At 43.7% G+C, this 17727-nt stretch overlaps 1 protein-coding gene across 1 annotated transcript in view; it reads left to right on the top strand.

The window, feature by feature from the left end:
* The window catches only part of col28a2a (collagen, type XXVIII, alpha 2a), a 106219-nt gene that overhangs the window by 20928 nt on the left and 67564 nt on the right, over positions 1-17727 (top strand). The window contains exons 8-11 of the mRNA XM_078229207.1: positions 3991-4035; positions 4231-4275; positions 7284-7337; positions 12910-12978. Of these exons, the coding sequence (XP_078085333.1) occupies positions 3991-4035; positions 4231-4275; positions 7284-7337; positions 12910-12978 (213 nt within the window). The remainder of the gene's footprint in view (positions 1-3990; positions 4036-4230; positions 4276-7283; positions 7338-12909; positions 12979-17727) is intronic.

The following is a 17727-nucleotide window of genomic DNA, read 5'->3' as shown; positions in this document are numbered from 1 at the left end:
TCCTGTTGAGGTGGGAGAAGGTGCTGACTGGAATGGTTCAGGGCAATTTGTTGATGACGCTGCACTTTTAATTTTGCAAACATGTCCAGGATTCGAAATCTCATTCCAAAGTAGTAAAAGTTTCAGATATCATCAAAGGAGACAGGGCAATATAATTGGAAGAGGCTGTTCAAAAATTGCCAATTGAGCTGGTGTGCTGTGAATGAAATTTAATGCTGACTACTGTTGCATATCAGCTAGAAAATTTAGTAATGCATATTTTCCATGAATTGATTTGAAATAACCCTGAGTGAAGCTCAAGGAAACATGGGTATCTTGGTAAGCCTGGTGCTCAACGTGTCCAACTACTGTCAATCAGGAGTCAACAAAATTAACAGGATCTTCAACTGCATTTTTAGAAGTATGAAATTTGGGTCCAAATTAACTTATTCAAAACCCATCTGCTTATGCAAAGTTAAAACTGGGGCTATTTATAAGTCAGATAAGGTAATCAAAATCTAGAGTTGCCTGATTAGACCATAACTCAAATTCTGGCCCCCAAGAAATAAGATAGCCATTTAAGACAAAAGGACATGGACAAGTTGATGGAGTGGGCAGATAGGTGGCAGATGAAGTTCAATGCGGAGAAGTGTGAGGTGGTGCATTTTGGTAGGAAGAACATGGAGAGACAACATAAAATAAAGAATAAAATTCTGAAAGGGATGCAGGAGGGACCTATAAGACCATAAGACATAGGAGCAGAATTAGGCCACTTGGCTCATCGAGTCTGCTCCACCATTCAATCATGGCTGATATTTTTCTCATCCCCATTCTCCTGCCTTTTGCCCATAACCCCTGATCCCCTTATTAATCAAGAACCTATCTACCTCAGTCTTAAAGATACTCAATGACCTGGCCTCCACAGCCTTCTGCGGCAAAGAGTTCCACAGATTCACCACTCTCTGGCTGAAGAAATTCCTCGTCATCTCTGTTTTAAAGGATCGTCCCTTTGGCCTGAGGTTGTGCCCTCTGGTTCTAGTTTTTCCTACCAGTGGAAACATCTTCTCCATGTCCACTCTATCCAGGCCTCACAGTTTCCTGTACATTTCAATAAGATCCCCCCCCTCATCCTTCTAAACTTTCAACGAGTACAGTTCCAGAGTCCTGAACCATTCCTCATACGACAAGCTCTTCATTCCAGGGATCATTCTTGTGAACCTCCTCTGGATCCATTCCAAGGCCAGCACATCCTTCCTTAGATACGATGCCCAAAACTACTCACAATACTCCAAATGGGGTCTGACCAGAGCTTTATACAGCCTCAAAAGTACATCCCTGCTCTTGTATTCTAGTCCTCTCGACATGAATGCTAACATTGCATTTGCCTTCCTAACTGCCGACTGAACCTGCGCGTTAACCTGAAGAAAATCTTGAACAATGACTCGCAAGTCCCTTTGTGCTTCTGATTTCCTAAGCATTTCCCCATTTAGAAAATAGTCCATCCCTCCATTCCTCCTTCCAAAGTGCATAACCTCACACTTTTCCACATTGTATTCCATCTGCCATTTCTTTGCCCACTCTCCTATGCTGTCCAAGTCCTTCTGCAGCCCCCCCGCTTCCTCAATACCACCTGTCCCTCTACATATCTTTGTATCATCTGAAAATTTAGCAACAATGCCTTCAGTTCCTTCTTCCAAATCGTTAATGTATATTGTGAAAAGTTGTGGTCCCAGCACTGACCCCTGAGGCACACCACTAGTCACCAGCTGCCATCCTGAAAAAGACCCCATTATCCCCACTCTGTGCCTTCTGCCAGTCAGCCAATCCTCTATCCATGCCAGGATCTTATCATTAACACCATGGGCTCTTAATTTATTTAACAGTCTCCTTTGCGGCACCTTGTCAAAGGCCTTCTGGAAATCTAAATAAATCATATCCACTGATTCTCCTTTATCTAACTTCTTTGTTACCTCCTCAAAGAACTCTAACAGATTTGTCAGACATGACCTCCCCTTGATGAAGCCGTGCTGACTCAGTCCTATTTTATCATGAACTTCCAAGTACTCCGTGATCTCATCTTTAATAATGGACTCTAAAATCTTGCCAGTGACCGAAGTCAGGCTAACTGGCCTATAATTTCCCGTCTGCTGTCTCCCTCCCTTCTTAAACAGCGGTGTTACATTAGCTACTTTCCAATCCTCTGGGAACCTCCCTGCTTCCAGGGAATGATGAAAGATCACCACCAATGCCTCCACAATTTCCTCCGCTATCTCTTCTGGAACCCTGGGGTGTATTCCATCTGGTCCAGGTTATTTATCCACCTTCAGACCTTTCAGTTTCCCCAGAACCTTCTCCTTAGTGATGGCCACTACACTCACCTGTGCCCCCAATTCTCCTGGACCTCTGGCATCCCACTGGCATCTTCCACCATGAAGACTGATGCAAAGTAACTATTCAGTTCCTCTGTCATTTCTTTGTTTCTTAGTTTTACTTCTCCAGCCTCATTTTCCAGTGGTCCAATGTCTATTTTTGCCTCTCTTTTCCTATCTTCTTTTATATTACTGGCTAGCTTACACTCATATTTCATCTTCTCCCCCTTTTGCTTTTTTAGTTGTCCTCTGCACGCTTTTAAAGGCTTCCCAATCTTCTGGCTTCCTACTAATCCTCGCCACTTTGTATGCTTTTTATTTTGCTTTTATGCTGTCCTTGACTTCCCTTGTCAGCCATAGATGCTTCATCTTCCCCTTAGCATGTTTCCTCCTACTTGGAATGAATTTCTGTTGACCCGGTTGCATATATGCATAGATATTTGAAGGAGACAGGACAAGTGGAGAGAGCAGTTAATAAAGCATATAGTATTCTGGGCTTCATTGATAGAGACATAGAATACAAGAACAAGGAGGTTATGCTGAACTTATGCAGGACACTAGTTAGATCTCAGCTCGAGTATTGTGTACACCGGGTGTCACACTATAGGAAGAATGTGAACACATTGGAGAGAGTGCACATGAAATTTACAAGAATAGTTCGAGGGATGAGAAACTTCAGTTATGAGGATGGATTGGAGAGGTTGGCACTGTTCTCCTCGGAGAGAAGAAGGCTAAGAGGAGATTTGATAGAGATGTGCAAAATCATGAGGGGGCTGGATGGAGCAGATAGGGAGAAACTGTTCCTGCTCATAAAAGGATTAAGAACAAGAGGGCATAGATTTTAAATGATTAGCAAAAGAAGCAAATATGATGCGAGAAAAAATATTTTCACATAACGAGCAGTTTGGGCCTGGAATGCTCTGCCTGGAGGTGTGATGGAGGCAGGTTCAATCGAGACACTCAAGAGGGCATTAGATGATTACTTGAATAGGAACAAAGTTCAGGGCTGCAGAGTAATGGCATTAAGTCATGATGCTTGTTTGGTGAGCCAGGTGCAGACACGATGGACTGAATGGCCTCCTTTTGCGCTGTAACAATTCTGTGATTCTGAAGATCTGGAGGCAGTGCAGAGAAGCGGCACTCAAACTTCTGAGATACCAGGAAACTTCAGAAAGCACTGGGGTTTTCAGTCTGGGGAAGTGACAAATAAGGTGGAAAATGGGATAGAAAAGACAAATTCAAAATATTACTTTAAATCGTATTGTGGAATTAGAACAGTGGGACACTAGTTCAAGTTGGCAAAAAGTATCCTTACGATTAATATTGGGAAATTCTTCCCACAAGGAATCAACATTTTAAATGGGCTTCCAGAGTGCTGGTGAATTTATTTGGAATCACTTAAGGAAGAACTAAATGGTACAGCAGGGGAAATTTTAGAATTATTTTGAATGGATGAATTAAGGTGAGCTTAATGACTTTCCATCTGTATTTATCTTGTAATCTCCTATTCATTAGGAGATTAGTGCATTTTGTAAAAAAAATACCAGTCCTCAATTGCGAAGGGAAATCTGGATAATGTAACAATCCCATATTTCTTCAAGTAATAGATAATTTGAGTTCTAACATTGTTTTTAATTCTAAGGGTGAAAGAGGTGAATGTGGGCTCCCAGGGACGAAAGGTGACAGGGTATGTATCCTTTTTACTCTTCAGTCTTAAGCTTGTTTATAAGTATTTTCAGTGCAACATAATACGCTTTGACATCATTTATACATTTAACAATTAATTAAAGCAGATTCACAAATGTGTTCACTTGTAAAATAAAAATAGAATAAACCTTTACGCCTATGCTACAGTTCTAATATTTTATCTTTATTTTTACAGGGACCAGAAGGCCCAGTAGGCCCAAGGGGACTGAGAGGAGTGCAGGTAAAAAAAATTAAAACAAACCATTGAATGTATCTTTGGCTATATTCTAACTGGTTGCATGTTCACAGTTAAAAGCTCAGTACCATGGGAATAACTCATACTGTATTATAGCGGGTTAAATGTTTAAAATCACAGCTCAGTAATTCAAACATTTGATACCTAAATTCTAAGCAAGTTTAATTATTCAGTATCTCCTGCTGCTAAATGCATCTGCGAGCATTAGGTGACGAAAACATCATGCTTGGCTGTGGTGCCCTTAACTCTCAGTAGCTTGTAGACATTCAACAGCTGTGCTCACACATAAAGAACAGCTATGTGGAGTTGGGTCTCACCTAGGACCCATGGAATCAGAGGGCATCCAGGAACCATGGAATAAAAGGCCCATGGAACTATATTTAGACTTCTGTCAGTGCTTCTAGGGCAGATGAGGAAAAGGCATCTTGGCAATTAAAGTTCATCTGTTGTCAACTGATACTCAATGACATGGGGACCAAAATGGAGAAATTATCATTCTAACATATGGAGTTGGCAAAACTGGTGGATCCCAAAACTGTAATTATACAGTTTGAGCTTTGTTCAAAGCTATAAGAGTTAGTGAGTGACACAATACCATGTACAGAGGACCTGACTGCAGAGTCCATGAGGTTAGCATATGCTCGGGGCAGACTGCAGAGTGCTAATGTCACTGGCCAGAATGCTGGAATTGCAATCCTCAACATTGGCAGAAGTGCTTTGGCAACTCCTAGCCAGGCTGTCCACTACCTCCAATAATATCTAGTGCATATCAAGCAGTTTCCTTTGTAGTGTGAGACTCTGAGGTTGGTATCCCTATCCTCCACAGCAGAGCTCAGACTCCGCTTACCCACTGACAAGCTTTCCCCATGTTGCCTTTTACATTAGCTCCTGCTCTGTTGCAGTCTGTGAATTGCCTCCCCTCTAGCTCACTATCTATCCCCACCCAGCTGCTGATTTCTATGCTTCGTAATGACAAAGCGTGTAACAGTGATTCCTGTGGGGGGCTTATCCCTCCCAGGACTTCTCTTGCATGGCCCAAGTGATGGGGAGTGCCTAGATAAAGGGGCTAAGTGCCATGGCAGAAAAAGGTTTGGTAGCAGCAGATGCTGGCAGTTCTAGGCAACATAAGGGGGCTGTGCTGCGTATTTGCATGATGCCTGGAGAAAAGTGAGACGGTAAAATAAAAAGGCAAGAAAGCTGCTGAGCTGTGCCACGGACAGCTCTATCACAGACAGTCCCGACATGGGAGACCTCAGGGTGGATGCTTGGCCCCTTCAGAAGAATATTCATGGACCCCTGTGAGCATTGTGGCCAATTAATTCACCAATCCAAGGCCCATCAACCTTTCTATATGTGAGGGCTAGGATGGAGTCTTCCCCCTTTCTCTGTTGTGATCTGCTCTTTCTTGTGGGTTAGTTTGTGTGCAAAAAGATATAGAGAGGTTAGTTTGTGAATTTTGTAATGTGCTATTTGACTCTGTGTGAATCATGTGCTGAGATGGTGAAGTTGGGAGAAGGAGAGGGAGGTAATCATCTGCAAAAGAGTGTCTTCAGTAAGAAATCTGGAATGGGTTGAAAGAATGAGAGGTCTTTTAGTTGTGATCAGTTGAACACACATTGGTAGCTACACACATTAGCAGCAGGTGAGTGTAAAGAGGAGAAGAGAGGAAGGCTCAGCTTTCCATTCCCAGGTTGGGTGTGCAGACACGAGAATCCCCTTCAGTAATACTGCTATGAATAATTTGCAGTGGGCGGAATGATGCCTTTTGTTTAAGAAATATTTTCATTTTTTTAATCTTCACCTGAACCAGAGATAATCCCAGTGTCCAATCTGATGGATTCCCTGTCACAGCTGCAAACATGTCAGCAATCCAGCAATGAGATACAAATTAGCCTTGACCATCAAAATCGATCAGGCCTTGGTGCCAACTCGATCAGACAGCCAGCCCAATGGTCCAACCCACCAGCTACCCACATCAAAGCCCACCTAATCAGTGTTTCAGAATCAGCTACAGATCGCAGTAGCGTTGGTGAGAAACAGATAAAAGACTGAGTGAAATTCTCACCAGTGGTACGAATACCGACTTTTCTGTGATGGTCAAGGATAATAATCAACAGGCAACTGAGACATTTACACAAAATTCATTCTTCTGCTATTTTAATGGAAAAATCAGTCTGCTTTAATTTAGGATTAAATATAAAAGTCGATGAAAGCTAAATATTGTCCTAAATATTTTCTAAGAAATAATAAATGGTAAAGCAAGGTTCTCAATGACTACTGTTTTACTGTTAATAATTCTCTTGAACACAAAGACTATGCACGTTTCATTGGGAGCAGTAGGCACAACTCCCAACTCCCGCCTCCCCACCCTGACCCAACCCCCCACCTCCTGACTCAACTGGATGCCCCTCTGACCCAACTCCCCCCCCACCCCCCCACCCCTCCAATGTCCGGCCTCCCTCCATCTCTATTCCCTCCACCCCCAAATCCTATCCACTTACCTTTGCCCTGTTTATTTCAATCGAATCTTTAAACCTACCTGGTGTACACGCAGCCCAGGTTGTGCCCTCCTTCGATCTGACTCTGCTGTGCTGCGACACTGAGCTTCAGAGGCAGCTAACTGCCTGGATCTCGCCCGGCCTGAGTCAGAAGGTCGGGTGAAACAATCGGGGCAGAAAATTGGTGGAGATAAGTGGGCACAGAGTGGCAATCTGACACTGATTACCACTCCGAGGAAGTTATGGGATTAATTTTGTCTGTCCCTGTTTAACTATTGGACCGTTTTTGAAATTAGCATTGCATAAAACATCTGATAGTCTAATGTGAGGCTTATTTGTTTGGCATTATTTCAACTTGTGACGTGAATTATCTATACTAAGTATTTAGTAAGTAAATATTCTCACATTTTCATGGAAGAAAACTTCATTTGAAATAAATTCTGCAATATGTTGCACTAATATTCATCATATGCTATGTTTGTTTTTACATTCTAGGGTTACTCTGGATCCCCTGGGGACCAAGGACCTGCAGGTTTTCAAGGGAAGAAGGTAATTTGTTTTTAGATTTTGTTACATTAAAACACAGAGAGAGGACATGAAAAATAAAGTTCAATTCATGTTATCAGCAAAATATTGCATCACCCCTCTGCCAAAGCCTGAATTCATAATAAGCTAAATAATTTTTTATTGCCTTTGGCATTTCCTGTTTTTAGTATGCAACTTTACAGTTTTATTGAAGAATCTGATTAGGGCTGCAGCTATATTGTTATAATCTGTTTGCTGTTTAATCAAATCTTCCAGTCCTGCCGATGTGAACAGAGATTTCAATGTCTCACCAGCCCCACCACAGGGGAACTCACCACGAAGGGTAGGGGCTGGAAAATTTCAGCCAAGATTACCCCCAGTGGACAGAATTTACTGGAAGTGCTGGCTGGGGAGCTGCGCACCGGTTTTCTCACCAGATAATGCTGCACTTGGAGTAAAACAATGTTGCAGATGTCTCTGACATTGCAATGCTGGCAGTGCGGGAACTGATAGTGCTGGCAGTACAGGCTCCACAGAAAACAGGGTGCCATTTTTAAAGGGTGTCCCAAATCTGCACAATAAAACACAGAAAATAATCGGAAAACGAGATCTCACTGGCAAGACTCTTCCGGGTCTCGAGAGATTTTGTGCCCAAGTCGCCGTTTATGTCCAAAACAAACTTGGACACAAAATCGCCCCCAGTGTGTTTGTTCTGTAACTTGCCTTGTTATTACATTGATCTGTACTGTCAGATTTCCTGGAAAGTTCCAACCCACACTTGTGATAGAAGAGTGTGTGTAGTTGTGAATAATCTGAAGATGTGGCATCGGGATATTTGCCAGTTAAAATATTGTAGATCCTGTAAAGCTGAAATCAAAATAACAAAGTGGAGACACAACCAGGTCTAGTTTCCATCCTAAAGAGTTCTTAGGCCTTTAGATAAGTTATTAATGCTATTTAAAGAACGTGGATCATGTTCTGTTGCCTGGAGCTACAGTGGCAGAATCTGGGTAGATTACTTCCTCTGATGTTATCAGTTTTGTTCCGTTATCCATTTCTTTTTTGCATTTAACAATATGTCTTTTCATAAAGCATGCCAATTAGAGGTGACTTACCCGATTTATTTCTGAGTATAATCGTGCGCAAAGTTGGTTATTCAGCACTGAGTACAACTTTGTTTTTCTTGTCGAAATATTGGAAATGATTCAGAATACCCAGGATAGGTTTGATTCATGGTACCAGTTTGTGTCTGTTTTATACTGCAACATTCTCTCATTAAGGCAATTTTAAATTACGACGCCAAAATGAAGGGCTTCACCTCACAGTGCAGGATGCCACTGAGTCTGAACAAAGTTTGAAAAAAGAAGGCAAATTACGAGGTAGTGAAAAATTGGAACAAAGTTTAGATTTTAGAAACCTGAAACTTGCTGAGGGAAAGCACGGGTGAGGGAAGGAAGGAGTTCCACAATTTGAGGTGTTGGGGAAAAATGAGTTGGAATAGGAGACTGTGATCAGTCTCGATGTGGGCTGGTGGAGATGTTCAACTATATATGGTCGGTATTGGAGTTTAGACAGAGTAGACAAGAAGTGCTCAAAGTGACAATATTGTTCAGAAAGTAGAGGCAATGAAAGAGTTGGACAGTAGCAATAAAGAAAAGAATTAACAATCATGGATTGCAAAAGAGGCGCCCTGTGAGCTTCTAGGAAATTATTTCTAGTTGTCCACGGCTTAAAACTTTCAAAAACACAAAGAACAATTGCAGGGCAAAGATCTGCTTGGCACAGAAGAGGAAACAGCTACCGCCTCTTCAGGTTAAGAAGTTGGAATTCCATTTGATGTCAGGGGAGATAGGAAATTCAAGTATTTCAAGAAATGAAGACTAAAATCTAACTTACACTGTGGCAGCTGTTAGTTAGACTTGGGTGAGACATGAGGAACTGTAACTGTAATTCAACTTTGCCAAAAATGGGCATAAAAGTCAGCAGTGCTCTGCCTGCCAATGGTGTTGACACGAGTCTAACAACAATTTTTTGTTCAGAACTCATTTCACAGTGAGCTGCAGGATCCCTGGAAAAAAGTGTGGCCCAGAGGCTTAACTGGCCTATAGAAAGGTGGGCTTACATTAATGTGGAATCCCATCTGCCTCCGCAGGAATACTGTGGGCCACTTCAGTGCCACACCTGCTAACCTCTTGTCGACCTCCCCATCTAGCACCCCAATATATCACCGCAGTATCTGCTGCTGTCAGGAACGATCTGTAGAATGGCTGAGCGTTGAATTTTGAGAAGGCTGTGACTGGCAAGTTGCATTGAGGTATCCAGTTTCCAACACAACATCAATTGTCTGCCATTGGTGTATAAAAGCAGTATCACTTACTCAGTTATTTGCACTATGATGATTGTAGGACCCGGTGTGACAGTACATTAGCTCAATTTTTTAAAGTAATAACTAAATATTTGGAATTCTTTGTTGAGAGGATTTAACTAATAAACATCACGAGAACTGTTTTAAACTGTTGGATATCAATCATGCGTCACTTCACTACAAGTACGCATACTTAATTTTTCAACTAAAAATACAGCTGCCTCCTTTTCCCTTATGGTTATCTTTACGAGCAATGAGGGATGTCCATGGTTCTTTTTATATTGTGTCATTTTTTTTGATCTCTTACATGTAGAACATTTTCAGTAATGTGTACGTTTCATATGAATGTTAAAATAGACACTTTTTAAATGAAGGTAGTGTTCTCCGAAATTTGTTGGCAAGTTCAAGATCAGCATTTGCCTTCAAGTGTGGATTTTGTAAATCAATGTTTCTAACTCTCAGCCTTACCAGACTTTTTCAAGCTTAGCCAAATATAACATGCAAAGTGTTTGCATTTCACTGCAAAGCCTTAAAGCAAAACTTGGTGAACTGAATTATTACTGTCCCTGCTGTAACTGAAACTGATCAACTTTATTTAAATGTTAGGAAAAATTGTGGTCTTGGCAGCACAGTGGGATTGAACCCAATTCAGATGTTGGTGGCTATGTTACAGATCATTCAGTCAATCCAAGTTGCTGTGGTAACATACATTTTTACATGCATGTTGTAGCCTGGAGCTATGGATATTGATAGTGAAGGTTTCAACTTTCTTTCCATAACATGGCTGGCCAGGAATTTCCCCTGCTCATACTTCCTGCTTTTTTGTTGGAAGGGTCAGCACTCGACCTGTTTGGTCACATTCTGGATACACCTTCTTTGGCCATCAAATCCTGAGGTGGGACCTGAACCCGGAGCTTCTAGCTCAGAGGCAGGGGCACTACCCACCATGCCACAAGACCTCCTCCCAACTCAGATGGGTTGAAATTCCAGTGTCTCTCTATCAGCCCTACCAACTCTCATTTTTGAAAATTGGGGTCTTAGAGCTGTGCAGGTGCTGACACAGTGCTGTGTGAATTGAAAATCTGGAATCTCATCTCTCTGCATTGAGGCATTCCAGAGGAGCATTCACACTTTTTCCAGAGTTGTTTTGCTTTGTGACATGGCCACAGTGTCATCTTAAATAAAGCTGGAGCAAAAAGCTTTGGAGCAAGTGCAGAACCCTAGAACATCTTAAAAGAGGAACTCATGAGGTTGAGTTTTATGACTTAAATGAATTTAAATACATTTTAATTACTTTACCTGCTTGCTTTCGCTTTGTACATTGGGCTGTTAGTGGAAGATGAGATAAATTTGCTCTGTGACCTCCTGCCAGGTGACTAGACAACTTTGAAGCAAATATTGCTGTGCCCCAAATAAATCAACTTTCCTCTGCTGCACCTCATCTAGAAGATCCAACAGGAATCACTGTAAACCGGGGGCCCCTCGCCCTTTCATACCTGTTGGTCTAGACCTCCTTCCATCTTAAGCCATTCTTCAATTGCCTTGACCACATTCCAGCCTTCTGATAGTGCAGCGCAAATTTTAATGACATCACTGTTATAATGTATAGCTAGATGGAGAAGGATAAGACTAGAGCCTAGTCCCTATCTGCTTGCAAACTTTTATTTACAAAGAACATATGATATGGGCGGCACAGTGGTTAGCACTGCTGCCTCAGAGCGCCAAGGACCCAGGTTCAATTCTGGCCTTGGGTCACTGTCTGTGTGGAGTTTGCATGTTCTCCCCGTGTCTGCATGGTTTCCTCTGGGTGCTCCGGTTTTCTCCCACAGTCCAAAGGTGTGCAGTTTAGATTGATTAACCATGCTGAATTGCCCCTTTGTGTCCAAGGATGTGTAGGTTAGAGGAATAACGGGTAAATACATGGGGTTACTGGGATAGGGCCTGAGTAAGCTGCTCTGTCAGGGAATCGGTGCAGACTCAATGGGCCGAATGGTCTCCTTTTGCACTGTAGGGATTCTATGATATAACAAACACTTTTAAGATTCAGTCACCATAGTTTCAGATTTCTCCTATATATGAGCATAGGTTAATGCCCACCACTTAAACACAATCAAACAACAAGTTAATATACAACAAATAAGCAGCAGTTCCTTATAAATGGCTGTTTCATTGGATCTACTACTACACTAGAGAGGGAACCTTAACTCCTTCTGGCTGGTGGAAATGAGGCTGCGGCAGGGTTAAAATTGAGGTTGCCACTCTGTCACCATTTTAACTCCGATCTTGCGGAAGCTGCTTCAGGTACCCGCTTGAATCAAGTGGGAGCCTCATTAATTAATACAAATTGGGACCCTCGAGTCCTAAGATGTCAAAGGATCCCAATGCAATTTACAGGGCCTACTGGATGCTGTGTGTGTGCTGTAGATGTTCAGCTCAGTAACACCTGGCAGTAAAGGTAGAGAACCAAACGGTGAATGTAAAGTTGTCTTTTGTGGGACCAGTCGGAGCGGGAGTGTTTCTCAGGAGCCCACATATATACTGATGCCCTGCACAATCTGCCCCATCACTTTGACTTTCCTTAGACCGAGATTTTCAGCTGGTAAAATACAACATTCAATCTGCAGTGTTGCACCAGCCTGTAACCAGCAAATTGGAGTTGGGTACCCATTTGGAGAGTGCTGCCCCCTGCTGGCAGCTACTAAGACCCAAGCATGGAAATGTTCAGTTCTCACAAAGATGGTTTCGCAGTCAACTGCCTGCAAGTTGATATCAATTCCCTATCGCGCTTCTGTGGCAACTGGTAGAGGCCCAAATCAGCCTAGGAACTGTGAAAAATGAAGTGAATGAGCATACCTAGGAATATTACAGAAAATCCACTCAATATGCTGTCATTGTAAATCACCCTTGTGGAGTTCTGGGCCACACTGGTAGAGTTAAAAAATTCGAAACTGTAGAATTCCCTTCCAACAACATCAGGGTATAATTCACACCATTATATTTGTTCCATATTTTGTTTCAGGTCAAAAATGTAGAATTGCAGATTGTCATTATACATTCTCAGTCACTAGAAAAAAATTGCAACGCCAATAAGTATTAACGATAACTCCACAACCGACAATTTGGTATTCAACTCATAATCTAAAATAGCTTTTTTATCTTTTTAGAATTCACCTGACACTAATCAAGATTCCCTTGCCTAAGGAAATAATCAAGCATCTTCTGTTTTATTAGGGTGAACGTGGGCTCCCTGGACCACCCGGACTGATTGGTGAAACTGGAATCGGCTTTCCCGGTCCCAAGGTAATGAAATAAGTTTTTAATGACACCTTTACAGGTCACTGAAATTATATTTACTAAATCAAAATCAATATTTCTTAATATCTTCATCTTAGTTCATAAAGTCTGGAAATTAGTTTCTAACTCCACATTTTCAAATTGAAACATAGAGTATGAAAGTAAGAAATGATGATGAATCTTTATAATAATGAAGCTTAACTAGCTCGACCTCAGCTGGAATACTTGCCAGAGTTTTTCAGGCCATCGTGCTGGCGGGTTCTTCTGGTCCCGCCGATATGAATGGAGATTTCAATGGCTCGCCAGACCCGGGGGGCTGAAGGACTGGAAAATCCCGGCCATCTTGTCCAATTCTGGGCATTGCACTTGAGGAAGTATGAGAATGCTTTAGAGAGGCTTGTTCCAATCCCAGTTAGTGTTGCTACTGGACGGGAAGATTCCGGAATGGAATCCTGGCTCAAAAGGTCATGGGGGCAATCTTACCAGCTCATCACACTGGTCAATCGGCGTGGGGAGCCGTAACATCGGGCAAGAAGGCGGAAAACCAGGTTCGTACCTGGTTTCTTGCCTCTCGCGATACCGGCCCCACTCTGCCGGCGAAATCAGCCTCGCGTCCAAGAAGGGATTCAGGGGTGGGGTGGGGGGAGAAGTGGGGGGTTGAGGTAAGTCCAGCAGGTTATCTTCCTCAGACCTCATGCAGGAGGTGGGGGGTCACCACCGTTATTGGCTCCATTTCGAGATCCGATGCCACACAGGGCTGGTGGAGGGTGCAGGTGAATCAGGTGAATGCTGTGACAGCTCCACAGGTCAAAGTTCATCCTCGTCTGAGCTCTCCTGGGAGCTGGGGCTGAGTTCAGATGCAGGGGCTGCCCCCATCTCCCACCCCCCTGCCTCGGTCCACCCCTCTGTGGGCTGGCACCCAAAATGGAGAGAGTTGAGAGTGAGTGAGTGCCCAGACTGCCTCCTATATTGCACAGAGCCTCACGCTCAGGTTCTGATTTGAAGAGAGTGAACATGCTTCCTCATAGGATGGCTGGGGGAGACCGACATCGCCCTCAGCACAAGCACAGTCACGGTCCTACCCTGCCAGCCCAGCAGCCTGCTGCTCATACTGTGTGAGAGGCCAGAAGTCGGGCGTGTCCCCTCCCCTCTTCTCCCTCTCTTGCCTGCTGTGCACTGTCCTCTCCTGCATAAAGATAGATAGATGGATTGTGAACAATTCTGATGCAGGAGCAGCTCGCATGCTACTAATTCTGTGGCTGGGAAGACCTTGTGACTCCCCAAAGCCTGTCCACCATCCACAAGGTACAGTGAGGAGTTTGAGGGAAAATTGTCCAGGTACTTGGATAAGTGTCGCTCCAACGGCACTCAGGAAGCTAGACACCATCCAGGCCAAAGTAGGCTGCTTGATTGACACTCCACCCTGCACCATCAACATTGAGTCCACCACCGATCCATTGGTAGCTGTGTGAAAGATCCACTGCTGTTAGTCCCCAAGCTACTTCGACAGCTCCCCTTAGACATGTGAGTTCCAGCAGCTGGAAGGACAAAGGCAACAGTAGCATGGGATCAGCAGCCCTTTACTCCAATCTCCCCACCCCCAAACGGCTGTGCTGCCAGTGTGGCTGGGTCAGCGAACCATCATTAGCTCCCTACCACCTGACCAGATAGGCTTCAATGAGGGAATGAGGCAGCACCCCAGCCATTAAGGGCATTTAGAGGTGTGCAGCCCATGACAAATTCAGAAACTGGTGAGGTGAGTGTAGAGAGTAGAAGGTTCACCTACTCTGGTGGTGTAAAGTGTTCAAGTATTTCCTGTACTGTAGAGTGCTCCTCCTTTTCATTCCTGTGCCACTGACCACCGTGGCGACCTCCTCCCAGGCCGCTGTGGTGAGTAGGTCTCCTGCTCTCATCTCTGGGAAAGAGGAAAACCTCCTGTCCTCCTGAACCTCCAGGGAGGCAGTCCTGAACTGTGGGACTGGTGCTTGCTGCTTTCTGGAAACTATCTCAATGTCCTGGATTCCTGTGCAATGAATTACTTGTTGTCCAGATGCCTCTTAACTATGGCACCCAGACATGACAGCAGGGTGATAGCTTCCTGCCCGCCCTGCCGTGCCATGCCTTGCGATGTAATCCACCCGGATGCATAATTAGTCATGTGAGCAGCACACAACTGAAAGTGCATGCCCACCCTGGGAATGGGAATCCCTCCCAACTTCCTGCTCCTGCCACTGGACTAAGGCCGGAGCAGAAAACCCCAGCAACCTAGTTTAGTGGTTTGTTCCCCAGGAACACATATTGAGAATCTGGGTTCAAAGGCTGGTGGAACATCAAAGGATTTTCCACTAATCAAAATTACCAGAGCAAAATGGTGCAAGGCCTGTTGACATCCAAGTTTGGATTTCTGATATTCACTCCTAGCGCATGAAACTTTTCACCAGAGGCACCAATTTGTAAAGTGTACCCTTATCCATTCACAGTTTTAGTATTACTGTATAGAAGGCAATTACAGTAATAAAGCTAATCTTAAAATTTGAGTAGCACTGTTGGTTTAATGCCAGAGGCAAGAGAAGTGATTGTGGGAGGCAAGAGAAGTGATTGCAGAGCCTCTGGCTCTGATCTTCAGGTCGTCGTTGGCCTCTGGTATAGTACCAGAAGATTGGAGGTTAGCGAATGTTGTCCCATTGTTTAAGAAGGGGAACAGAGACTTCCCCGGGAATTATAGACCGGTGAGTCTCACTTCTGTTGTCGGCAAGATGTTGGAAAAAATTATAAGGGATAGGATTTATAGTTATTTGGAGAGTAATGAATTGATAGGTGATAGTCAGCATGGTTTTGTGGCAGGTAGGTCGTGCCTTACTAACCTTATTGAGTTTTTTGAGAAAGTGACCAAGGAGGTGGATGGGGGCAGGGCAGTGGACGTGGTATATATGGATTTTAGTAAGGCGTTTGATAAGGTTCACCATGGTAGGCTTCTGCAGAAAATGCAGATGTATGGGATTGGGGGTGATCTAGGAAATTGGATCAGGAATTGGCTAGCGGATAGGAAACAGAGGGTGGTGGTTGATAGTAAATATTCATCATGGAGTGCGGTTACAAGTGGTGTACCTCAGGGATCTGTTTTGGGGCCACTGCTGTTTGTAATATTTATTAATGATCTGGATGAGGGTATAGTTGGGTGGATTAGCAAATTTGCTGATGACACCAAAGTCGGTGGTGTGGTAGACAGTGAGGAAGGGTGTCGTAGTTTGCAGGAAGACTTAGACAGGTTGCAAAGTTGGGCCGAGAGGTGGCGGATGGAGTTTAATGCGGAGAAGTGTGAGGTAATTCACTTTGGTAGGAATAACAGATGTGTTGAGTATAGGGCTAACGGGAGGACTTTGAATAGTGTGGAGGAGCAGAGGGATCTAGGTATATGTGTGCATAGATCCCTGAAAGTTGGGAATCAAGTAGATAAGGTTGTTAAGAAGGCATATGGTGTCTTGGCGTTTATTGGTAGGGGGATTGAATTTAGGAGTCGTAGCGTTATGTTGCAACTGTACACAACTCTGGTGCGGCCGCACTTGGAGTACTGTGTGCAGTTCTGGTCCCCACATTACAGGAAGGATGTGGAGGCTTTGGAGAGGGTGCAGAGGAGGTTTACCAGGATGTTGCCTGGTATGGAGGGGAGATCCTATGAGGAGAGGCTGAGGGATTTGGGATTGTTTTCGCTGGAAAGGCGGCGGCTAAGAGGGGATCTTATTGAAACATATAAGATGATTAGAGGTTTAGATAGGGTGGATAGTGATAGCCTTTTTCCTCTGATGGAGAAATCCAGCACGAGGGGGCATGGCTTTAAATTGAGGGGGGGTAGTTATAGAACCGATGTCAGGGGTAGGTTCTTTACCCAGAGGGTGGTGAGGGATTGGAATGCCCTGCCAGCATCAGTAGTAAATGCGCCTAGTTTGGGGGCGTTTAAGAGATCCGTAGATAGGTTCATGGACGAAAAGAAATTGGTTTAGGTTGGAGGGTCACAGTTTTTTTTTTAACTGGTCGGTGCAACATCGTGGGCCGAAGGGCCTGTTCTGCGCTGTAATGTTCTATGTTCTATGTTCTATGTTCTAGATGACATTTCAAAATGCACGCTCTCCCTGTGTCTGCGTGAGTTTCCTCCAGGTACTCCGGTTTCCTTCCACAGTCCAAAGATGTGCGGGTTAGGTTGATTGGCCATGCTAAATTAACCCGACTGTCAGGGGGATGAGCAGGATAAATATGAGGGGTTACAGGAATAGGAGCTGGGTGGGATTGTGGTCGATGCAGACTCATTGGGCCGAATGGCCTCCTTCTGCACTGTAAGGATTCTGTGAATTCTATGAAATGTAACATTTGCAACATTTCCTCATCCAGGGAGTAAAGGATTCCCTGAGTTGCTGCTTGTCTAGTGATTAAAAGTAACTTCTCAATTTTCTTTTTATCATGGTGTAGATTCACAACATGGATGCTGTAAATACAAAAAAAATGGCTATAGCTTAAGTCAAAAACACTTCAAACCTATAATGAAATTGGCTACCAAGCTTAGTACTTTTGCTGCAAGTCATTATATCATATGGATGGTATTCATCTTAAGAGAACACAATCCAAGTGTTACTTTTTAACAGATATGCCTTGCGTTGTGCTAAGAGTTTGAGCATAAATTGTTGCAACAAGTGCTGTTCACTACTGGAAGTGCAAGTTTGGAAAATCTACCTGTAGGCAGTCCTACGATGAAAACATTAG

The sequence above is a fragment of the Mustelus asterias genome, chromosome 14 (assembly GCF_964213995.1).
Source record: "Mustelus asterias chromosome 14, sMusAst1.hap1.1, whole genome shotgun sequence".
Lineage (NCBI taxonomy): Eukaryota > Metazoa > Chordata > Chondrichthyes > Carcharhiniformes > Triakidae > Mustelus > Mustelus asterias.
This window is presented reverse-complemented; position numbering and strand designations above follow the sequence as displayed.